The 11,315-nt window shown below is 36.3% G+C and overlaps 1 protein-coding gene across 1 annotated transcript; it reads right to left on the bottom strand.

The window, feature by feature from the left end:
* Positions 1-752: 752 nt before the first annotated feature.
* LOC103129297 (solute carrier family 12 member 3-like) lies at positions 753-10,464 on the bottom strand. The gene is made up of 17 exons (XM_016664952.1): positions 10,401-10,464; positions 9,586-9,774; positions 8,527-8,683; positions 7,580-7,714; positions 7,324-7,399; positions 6,751-6,846; positions 5,096-5,235; positions 4,742-4,852; positions 4,515-4,626; positions 4,294-4,424; positions 4,139-4,223; positions 3,731-3,888; positions 3,498-3,605; positions 3,279-3,402; positions 3,075-3,176; positions 1,250-1,405; positions 753-1,136 (listed from the first exon to the last, which is right to left on the bottom strand). The coding sequence occupies exons 2-17, from the start codon at positions 9,753-9,755 to the stop codon at positions 1,033-1,035; spliced, it is 1,965 nt and encodes a 654-aa protein (XP_016520438.1). The 5' UTR covers positions 9,756-9,774; positions 10,401-10,464; the 3' UTR covers positions 753-1,032.
* Between the last annotated feature and the right edge of the window lie 851 nt (positions 10,465-11,315).

Here is an 11,315-nt window from a genome sequence, read left to right as displayed (position 1 = left end):
AAAAGGGGGGGTGAATTGGTAAATGCTCTGGACATTTGCCGGGAATTTGCCCTGGCCAAAATGATTTGAAACTTTTGCCTGGCTATCTAATTTCTTTACATTTTAAGTCCAAAGCGCTGTGAGGGGATTCAATAAAGTATGAACTTTATTGGACCATTTGACCATCTTCTCATAGAAAGTTTTTATCATTTCTTTTATAGCCACTCCTATAGCTTTTATGTTAATATTATATTAAATGTGATTTCCACTAAAAGGCAGACATGTTGTATGTATTTATTAAGCTCTGTACATTAAGATCCCTCCCCACCCACCCAAAAAAAAAAAAAGAAAACAAAAAGAAAACTAATTTGTCACTGTTGTTGCAGAGAATAGACTCACACTGTTTCCACATCAGGAAAAACAGCAAAACAACCTGAAAAAATGTTCAATGTTGACTGAATTTCAAACATTTAAAACTGTTTTCTATTAAAATTAGATTATTTTGTTCCATAAACAGATTCCCTGTTTAGCTTTTTTTGTTATGCAAATTGACAAAATCAGGATTAAATGAGTTTTGCTATGTGCCAGGAAATCCATAAAGACCTAATTTAAAATCGGTTCATTGGTTAACCCTTCCAGACAAACCGAAGCGCCAACGACACAACCAAACTTACAGTTCCGTAATTCTGCCACACTTGGCGCTATCTGAAAAATTCCAACGGTTTCTGAAAGGGGAGACGTTGCGCTTTCCAACCAATATTGGGTTGTTAAGGTAACTTCATCCCCGCCATAGCAAGGAGTGAAATTAATCTGAGTGGCGCTCTTTTAATAGATGGTAAATTGAGAAAATAACTTGCTAGATATTGAAAGTTCAAATTGTTATGGATAAATAGGCAAATATATTTACTCAAAGGACTTTTAAAGAACCGCATACCATTAAAATAAACAAAAATTGGATGAGTAAGAAAATAAAACAAAATGAGTAAACAAAGGAAGGATCATTATTGTGTTAATGAAAATATATTGAAAATCTATGATATTCTTTAGGACGACTCACCTGAAATTCTTAACATGATCCTCCACTCCTGTCAGAGAGACGGAGTAAGACAGAGCCATGTTGTATGTGCCTGCCTGGACCGACGAACCCCAGTTTATCTCTGTGGAAAGAGAAGCAGTGGCTTAGCAAGAGCAAACGCAGCAGAAAGTTTTCTGCTTGTTTTCAGTTCGTCTCTCAGCTGAACTGAGCTCAGGTTCAATGAGCTGCACCCACTCGGTTTGTTGTAGTTGACGTATCCGAAGAGGAAGAAGATGATGCAGAAAGTGACCAGAGCGGCCCACCAGGTGAAAAGGAACATCAGCACCACAGATATGACCGCTCCAAACAGAGCCGTCCATTTACTGTAGTAGTGGAAGGACGGCCTCCAGCCTGAAAGAATCGACAAATAAGACGTGTTTTCCCACATTATCTACCTTAAATGTGGGGCTAAAAGTTTGTCTAAAATGACCAGATGTACTTTTTGATATTCCTCTCTAAGAAGGGTTGTTGGTCATGTTTGTCCAATCTGCTATGTGAACGGAGATGCTAAACCAGCTGACTCATACAGAGGCAGAACTTTAGAGAGTTACCTGCAGAGTTGGGTAGTATAACTAGTTACTTTTACTTGAGATACTTTTTTTTGAAAAATGTACTTTTAGGAGTATTTTTACTATGTCGACTTTTACTTAACTTATTTTATTATAAAGTATTTCTACTCTTACTTGAGTAAAATATCTGGATTTTCTATCCACTGAATGAAAACAAACACATTTTAACCATGTTTTAAACCATAACATGTTTTCACCAGACACAGACACACCTGCAGGTCTTGTTAAAGTTTCATACATTTTCTATTGAAAGAAACTGATTTGGAACAAATTTCTTTTGCCTGGCTTTATTTATTTTTTACTTATATGAATTATTGTCATTTTTGTCTTTAAAATACCAACATTTCCACATAACTTTATGTTTTGGTCCATCTGACTATGTATCTTTTTTTAGTTTTTTATAGTCATTCAGTTCTTGAATAGACTTTTTGCCAAATACTTTTTTATTGTTACTTGAGTCATTCCTTAGAAAGTAAATGTAAAGCTTTTACATTTACTTGACTTAAACTATGTTGAAGTAGTGTTAATCTTACTTAAGTACATTTTATTGGGTACTCCATCCACCTCTGGTTACTTGTAGCAAAAGTCATTAATGACTTAGCATTAAGTCAATAATGCTAAGGTATTTTCCTTAGCAAAGATAGGAAAATCTCTGGGGAACCAAAGTGTTAAGACTTACAGATTGTTTTTCTTTTTTTTTTCTGTTTTGCGTGTCTAAACATGTTTTAAATGTTCGATCTTTTTTATCAGAGACTATTTAAAATGACTCATAACTATTCAAATTTACAATTCTCTGTCAGAACAAGTAGAATGTTCCAGACGTTTTGTACAAGTGTGATGCAGCATCCAGTGTGACATCTTTTGTGTGTTTGCTCGTAGGAAACAAAAAAAATAGTAAATAAGTATATAATGAATAAATCCCATAAGAAAATGTTAATGTGCTCACTTAGGTTAGCTTTACTAGAACAAAGTAGAAGGCCTATTAACTTCTTGGAAGATTATTTGTTTTATCTCTGTTCCCAATTTAAAATTATTTTCTCCTTTCCAGAAAGTGATTCCCAAATCCAAAATCTACATTTCTAATTTTTCAAACTACTTTCAGTTGAAAACACCTCAAACAACCAAATAAGATAGACTTTCTAATCTAGACACCAACTTAAACAATCCTCCTTGCTGAAAGAAACACAGTTGTAATCTGAGATTATTTGTATTTTATGCATAAAGTCTTGTTTTTATGAGTATTTATTTTGTGCAAAATAACCTTCATTGCATGTAATTTGCTCTTAAAATAAACTCCATTATGAGTATTTGTTATTTACACTATGCTAAGGTAGGGCTAATTTCAGACACTGGCAACAGCAATTATTTAATAACAAATTTTAGATGATATTAACTGCAAATAGAATAATTAAAATAAATTTTCAAAAAAAAAAAAAAGGTAAGTGACTTACCAGGGGAATTGGTGATGGACGCATGAAAACAACTGAAGTTAATCAAGCAGTAGGAACAAAGGAAGAAATTAGAGATGAGGGCAGCGATGATGTTAAGCTCAGCTGTTTTGGCACATGGGAGACAAAAAGACAACATGTAAATTTACACCATCAACCTGTGTAAAATACGAATAATAATTTGCAGAGATATCACATCTCACACACCGATAAGGATGAAGGCTATAGAAATTAAGTAGCAGAGAACATAAGCTCGAAATGGCTCGTTGTTTTTCCCATAACCTTTCGCAAAGAAAATGATGTAAGGGTATATTTGGTCCTTGCACAGACACTGAAAAACAAAGACAGGAATTCATTTTTTTCCAATGATTACAAACAATTTAGTGTCATAAAACTCAGTAATTTTATAGCAGGATGCTGTCTCACCTGAAAGACTTTAGGTGCAGAGACAAGAAAACCCAGGGCGGAAGATAAACTGGCAGCGAAGACACCCGCAGTGATGAGGTAGTAGAAACCGGAGAGTTGTCCAAGAACCTGTTTGGAATATTTGAGTAAAGTCAACAGGAGACCATTTTGTAGAGCTACGCTTAAAGACTGTGAACGACATTTAAGTTAAACAATCAAGACTATCTATCCAAGACGATGAGTTTGATTAATACCTTGACGCTGTTGGCGAGTCCATATTGACAGGTCTGCGACTGGCTACACTCTGTGAAGTTCCAACCCAAGTTACATGCCAGCCCCACGCAACCGTCCGTGTTGTTTCCCGTAAAGATGTGGCTTTTATTTCCAGAGGCGTCCCGCACCACACATGACCCTGGAAAAAAATAAATACTCTGAGTCTGAGCTGAGCTTTCTGGTATTTCGTATCGCTTTTTTTTTTTTAACTACCGTTTCTTTACTACATGGACGGTAAACCAGAAAATGACCTCTTGCATTTTCATTATCTTCAATAGTTTTAATGATAGTTACCATTGGCAAACACTAACTTCAGCAAGCTCAAAGATTTACTGAGCCAATCAATAATTAGACAAGACGAAGGTAGGAATGTGATAAAAGTAACCCACCGACAGTTACTGCTACCCCCAGGTAGCTCAATGTTGTCCAAAAAATAGCCATCAATGTACCCTTTGGGATAGCTGTTGCAGGGTCCTGCGAACAGAAAGCTGATCATCACCTTGCTCCTTGTTGCTCCTTGTTTCAAGCTCATTGAGACTCAAACCTTTAGATCTCCAGAGATGTTGGCCCCGGACAGAATGCCAATGGCAGCAGGAAAGAAAATGGCGAACATCTGGAAAAAACTTCCTTCAGAGCCCCGCCAGTCTGGTGTGAGGTTCTCAACAAAAATATCACCTGCAGAGAGCGTTGACATCGATTCAGGATTTGCTTTTCCAATTATGTCGTCAAATGAAGTGTTTTGTGAAAAAGAGAAGAGTTCTTTACCTCGGTATCCGAAGATGCCGACAGCCTGCTTGTCAACTTTTGGAGGGATTACGGTGCCAACAAAGTAGTTTGCAAAGGACACCAAAAGCACTAAGAAGAATAAAATCTGGGTCTGAAAACAACACAAAGCAAGTTATTTAAAAACAATGATTAAGTCAAAGAACATTTCATGAACTAAGCAAAACAGTGTTGCTTTGTCACACAAAATTTCCCACGGATAGGCTCACCTTGGACTCCCACTCCATTCCAGCCAGTGAAATCATAAGAAGAACCGTGACTGTGATTACACCTATAATGCGAACGTCATTGATTGAATCCACCATGACGGCACCAAATTCCTAAAATGAGTGACAAAATTCTCAAAAAAGCTATGCAACACATTGGGGTTTTATATGAAAGGCGTAATACGATGAAAACATTTATGGAAAAAATCATTTCCCAAAATATATGCATGAAAACCTTCACATTCTTTTGCCATACACTAAAATCACCTTAAAACATACTCACTGAACTTATAAATATGTTTTTTTTTCTGTCTGAATAAAACAAGTATTGACACAAGATGAAAAAGATCGACATACCTGCATCAAATCCCGAACCACCTCTGCAAAACCAACAGTGTTGAGCGCACAGGCCAGCGCGTTTGCAAAAGAGAACACCACTCCAATTGGTCCTCCGATTTCAGGACCCAGTGTGCGGGAGATCATGAAATATGCTCCGCCTGCAAAATGTTTCACACACACACACACACACACACACACACACCCGCACACACACACACACAAAATGACTATTTTAATGAAAAGCTAACAAAAGAATACTCAAATAATAAAACACAGTTTACAGCTATGAGACATGTGGTGCCTCTCAAAATGATTCCTATCCCATCATCATCATCATCATCATCGTCATCATTTTTTTGTTTGTTTTTTTACACGGTCATGTTAGACTTTATTATGTTTTATTGTGATTTTGTGTGATTGCAACTCACAAAATAGTGTACAATTGTAAAGTGGAAAGAAAATTATAAATTTAATTTTTTCCTGGTGACAAAAATCTGAAGCTACAAGTCTTTCAGGGAAATGTAAAGTAAAACAATGTCATGTTTTATTAAAGTGTCTAGACATGGATTCTACTTTTTATCAACACTTGACGATGTCGTATTAACACATCATGTTTTACTCAAACCGTTCTATCATAGTTCTGGCTGTGTTTAATCCCACAAATGTAAACAAATCTTTTTTGGTATTTCACTAATGTTGAAAAAATAAAAATTTGCAATCATGATGTTTCCATTAAATAAGGAATACAGTTAAAATCACGTGAATAAGTTTGGTCACCCGATAAGTCATTAAGAATCTGCCAACCAACTTGTCTTTTTCATCTTTTTCGCTAGGAGTAACATCCGGTTGGTGATTATGTTGATCATGTGATGTGAAGTAAGTGTTTCCGTTGAAATACGTTACTTTTGATGCAGCCGAAAAACCACCTGAACACAGCGTAAACATTTGTTCATGACTATTAGATCTAAACATGTTTTTTTTTCTCTCCAAAACTGCCATTTACGTTATTTAATTCTAATTTGCGCAAATTTGAGGTCAGTGAAAATGTAATTTATATAAACCTACAGAAGAAAATTAATCCGTTTGTCTTTGATGTCATTTTTTGTTTAAAATAACAGATTGTTGGAATAAAACTGAATAAGGATCAGAATAAGAATTTTTGTCTTTCTTTGCTCATTTTGATGTGCAAATTTAATTTTGAAAGAGTGTCTTTATTTTCTCTATTTATATAGAGAAATTTAATGCATCATGCCATTATTCCTTTCAGATTTTTCTGCTGAGTACAAGAATTTGAAATTGTTGTGAAACATTGAAGAGTCCTCTAAAGTCTGGCAGTAAAGTGATGTATAATTTGTTTGTACTGATGGCTCTCTAAGCCAGTGTTTCCCAACCCTGGTCCTCAAGGCACACTGCCCTCCATGTTTTAGATGTCTCCCTGCTTTAACACACCCCATTTAAATGATTGCAGTTCAGAAAAAGCTTGTTAATCAGCCATCAATTGAAATCATGTTTGTTGAAGCAGGGAAATACCTGAAACATACAGGGCAGTGTGCCTTGAAGACCAGGGTTGGGAAACACTGCTCTAAGCTACATATTTCCCATAGTGTGCATAATTTTTAATTTATAATGATCCACATTTTTTTTACATTTCATTACTTTGCATATGGACTCACCTGATACGACCCTCCCATTGGTGGCAATAGCAGAGATGGACAGTGCAGTCACAGAGGTCACCACCACGGACATCAGGATAATTACACAAGTCAGCACTGTCATCAGAGGAATATATATATTTATTAGTCATAATTATAGCTCATTTTTGTATTTTATTTTCTTCTTGAACATGTTCAGAAAATAACTTAGCAAATCCGTTGCCGTTTTATTTTTCTCTTTTCTTCCTTTTCTTTCCACGATGTGTACGTCAAATCAAGTATCCAAATCATTACAACCATAACACATTCATAGTTTTAAAAAAACATTTTACCACATTGTGTTTGGGTTTTCTGCTCTACATTTATTTTAATTCTTACATTTTTAAATAGAACAGTCAAAGATTTTGTAGAAACTTCCAGATTTATTTACCTTTGATAACATGGAGAGTTCCAGTAATATCAATGGCAAAATAATAAAAGAAACAAAACAATAAAAATCAAGATATTCTCAAGATAAGAAGGAAGAAATTCAGTGCAGTGAGTGGTAGAACATCAAATAGACTGAGTTCCAAAAACCCGGAAGCGATGACTCACCAATGCCTGCCTGAGACGTGATCCATGACAGACGCAGGAACAAGATAACCCCCCAAATATTCAGCATGCAGCGGACCTGTTACCAAAGACCAATGAAAACAGCCGGGTGATATTTCCATAGTGACCAGGTGATTGTGCTGATAATTTAGCTGCCAATTCAGAAATGTGATTTTTTTATTATTTTTTTTATGAATGTTGCATGTTTAAAATTTCTGCTACCCGCATTAATTTCAGTATGAAAGAAACAAAATCTCACCATGACGCCGACTATCCAGCCAAATCTAACGGGAGCTTTTTCCTGAGGATCTTCGGACTCTTCGTTTCCCATATCTGGTGCCGGCAGGCTGCCGGAGTCAGAGGTGGACGTTCCGTCCATTCCGATCTCCACAACCTTTAATGCAAAGGAAAGAATCAATGAAACTGAACCATCTGACGGGCTTAAACTATTAAATAATTTGTTTAAAGGGGCGATATTAGGTGTTTTCCAGGTACATCCAGTTATTTTAGAGCACAAAATGTTACCTTCAGTTGTTATGAAAGTATTATGTGTATCAAATGTGACTTAAAAGAAATTTAACACCTTAAAATTTGGCCTCTGTCTCTTTAAGAAAGTTCTTCTCTTCCCAACAATCTGTCTTCAGAAAGTCATCAGAACATGACTCCTCTATTAAACATTTAACAGCATTTTTACCAGCGTTGCACTGAGTAGTAGCTCCTATAATGAGTTTACCAGATGCTAGTTCCATCAAGTGTTTGCTAATTGCCTCTGGCTAGTCTGAAGGAGCTGAATGGGGGAGTCGCATATAGAGGGCTGCTTTGTGAGGTGGAAGCTTGGAAACTTCATCTCCAAAGAGGAGCTGCACCTCGAAGGTAGAGCTAGGTTCAGATGACATTTTGGACAGCTGAATGGTTGCCATGGGAGATTGAAGGATTTCTTAAACATGTATGAAAAACTCAACTCAACACTCCAAGTGTGATTTTGATTATAACAAGATGTAAACATATAAAAAAAGTACATTTTACATAATACTGCTGCAGTTTGAATATTAATACATTTTTAATACATATTTATTACATTTCATTTAAAGGGGCAACATTTCTTCAGTCCTTATGTTTTCCCATATGCTGCCATTGATGTAAAGAAAAATGCATTAATAAAATGGATAAATTTGCCAAATAGCACAAATTGAAGGACAAACGTACCTCAAATGTCTTGCGCAGGGTTTCAAGAGACGGCCTGCTCTTTGTCATCTGGCGTGGCAAAGTATTGGCGTAATGCTCCAGCTGGGGCACCAGGTCCATGGTGCTGTAGACAGAGGACCTGCGCAGTTCTGCCCTGGAGCCGCGACGCTCTGATGTGCTGCATGACAAGATGCAGAAGCATGTCAGAAAACTATGGCTTTTGTTTGATACCTTCCAGCTCCATTTTGCTGCTTGTTGTAAGCACAGGGTGAGTAAAGAGCAAATCTTCTAGGATGCGTGACTGATGGGAGCAGCGCAAGGCAAGGCCAAATATGCATTAGTGGTGTAAAGCTCTGGATTTGATACAGTCTGTTAAACATCCACAACTTTCTCTTTTCAACATAGTAAACTACCTGCTCCTCTAAACTATAGACAGTAGATTAACACAACCTTATATTGGGCATTCTCTGTTAGTTTTCTCTGTACATTTATTAAAAACACACTATCAAAGACCGGTTCTGACCCAAACTCACCATCAAACATATAATTTCAGCCCTAACCTAATTTTGGGCTGGTTTAGAGGTCAGGCTCAAGCTAATATCTACTTTAAAAGGTATTTTGCTTTTATTCTGGGATTGATAGTCTGTATTGCCCTCTGACTTTGAAGAGAATCATTATCATATCTCTAATATCATTGTCACAAATCACTCTGGTATTTAGCAAAACATTGATATTCCCACCAGACCTCAAACAATAAAAGTCCAGTTGGATTTTATGTCAGATGATGAGAAAAATGGTACTGAATTTTTTTTTTTTTTTAAGTGTGTCAATATTGTTTTAAGGTAAACAGTTTTTGGTTGACACAGCTGATTAGCATTTCTTCTATCTGTTGAAAGGAGCTCTATTTATTTTCTTCATTATTTCCTGATGGCTTCGTTGGAAGTAAAACACAGCAGCACGGGAGGCTGGGCAATTCATCGCATTCCTAATCCGATACGAAAGCAAAACTGCTCTTCCTATTGATAAGGAAAAAAATGCCTGTCCAAAATGTGAAAACGGACTCTTAATGACAGCACCAACCTGGACTCCTCATCGGAGACGACGATGGTGGGAGGGATTCGGAGCCCATTGCCTCGATTTACAGTGCTGCCATCAAAGTGGTGTGAGGAGTACCTGGGAGGTCCCTCCTCATTGGTGGAAAAGTGCACTCCTCGGGCCAGTACGTTACGTTTGGACGCAAACTGCCCCATCAGCGCGTATTTGTGATTTCTGTGGAGTGATACAGAGAAATACTAAAAATCATTTGACTAGAATACACTAAATTAACAAATTCACTTCTTTATTTTTTTTTAAATCAACATGCCACTTTTTGACCAAAATCATGATTAACAAGAGACATGAGAGTTAAAAAAAAAACCTTAAGCACTCCAAATTTTGCTATTTTTTTAAGAATGTAAATAGAATTTTGTAATTCTACAAAATAAACAATATGTAACAGATATTGATATTTTCTTTAGTTTTGAATCTTTTTGACATCATCTATGAAGAGTCCATATTGCACATAGTGTAGTTTTCATTTTCTGACTTACTGTACATTGTCTAAGCACACAAAATAAGTGAAATGTGTATATGCATTTGTATATGCTTCATGATATATTATTTTGGTGTGAACTCCCCTAGCAACGTGATGTTTTACTCGCATCATACTTGGTAATAATATGACAAATTCTGGCAAATACAAATTTAAGACATTATGAAATCTGAAGTCTCTCCCAAATGAGAAGCAAAGAACAAATATTAATCCATGTTCCAATTTATGACTTTGAACAAGAGTTATTAGGTCTAATGTCAAATAAAAAGTTGAAAGAAAGTAAGAGAAAAAATCTTATACTCACAAGTGGTTCTGTAGCTGATGAAAGAGCTGCTTGATTTGTCCCCAGATCAAACATACACCTTTTATCAACGCACCGCAAAACTCTTGTAATTTATACCTTGGTGAGGCATGTTACATCCCTCCCATTGACTTCATGTACTTTCCTCCCCCTCAGACACACACACACACACGCACACATACATAGTCACACTCATTCTATGAGGGTGTGTGGGTGTTCAAAAAACAGCCACACATCCAGACACATGCACACGGAAAGATATGCGCGTGCACAGTCACACATATGCAAATGCAATTCTACAATGACTTTTCTTGAGCCACAAATGGTTTTCAATTTTTCACATCTAGTTTCTGGAAGATGGTTTTTGGAAATGTGAGTTTTAGACACAAAACAATGGAAGCATGAGCCACTGGTTTGATAGCAGCAAAGTTATTGGAGTAAACAGGGAGAACAAGCGGGTACTAAGTTCCCATGGCGGCTTTGAAAGATTAATACGACTTGCTTATGTTGCTACCCAATGTGAAATCAATTGACTTTTTTTCCTAAAATTTGTTTTATCTGCAATTTTGCATTTACCTGAGCTGTGTTACAATGTACAAATGCCACAAAAAACATAGCTACACAACAACTTCCCAAATTTAGATCTATATATTTTTTTCCATTTCAGATGGAGATGTTCTTTATTTTTAATTTTGAAAACTAGTTTGAAATTCAAACTTGTTAAAACTTTTTTTAAATGAGTCCATATAAGGAGTTGAACCGTAACTCAATTTTTTTTTCCAGAACTGTTGGCACTACATGGCCTTGCAGTGTTTTCTACATCAATACAAAACAGGAAGATCCTCCTCTGCGTTGTCACTGTCCATAGTAAAAATAGTATCAGGGTCCCCTATGCTTCTCTATTCCATTTTAGTCCAA

Source organism: Poecilia formosa, unplaced genomic scaffold (genome assembly GCF_000485575.1).
Source record: "Poecilia formosa unplaced genomic scaffold, Poecilia_formosa-5.1.2 Scaffold533, whole genome shotgun sequence".
In the NCBI taxonomy this organism is placed as follows: domain Eukaryota; kingdom Metazoa; phylum Chordata; class Actinopteri; order Cyprinodontiformes; family Poeciliidae; genus Poecilia; species Poecilia formosa.
This window is presented reverse-complemented; position numbering and strand designations above follow the sequence as displayed.

Coding starts and splice junctions, on each gene's coding strand:
- LOC103129297 (XM_016664952.1), bottom strand. CDS start 9,755: ATGGGGCAGTTTGCGTCCAAACGTAACGTACTGGCCCGAGGAGTGCAC. Junction 4,224..4,293: donor ACATCTCTGGAGATCTAAAG/GTTTGAGTCTCA, acceptor TTCTGTTCGCAG/GACCCTGCAACAGCTATCCC. Junction 3,889..4,138: donor GGGGGTAGCAGTAACTGTCG/GTGGGTTACTTT, acceptor ATTTTTTTCCAG/GGTCATGTGTGGTGCGGGAC.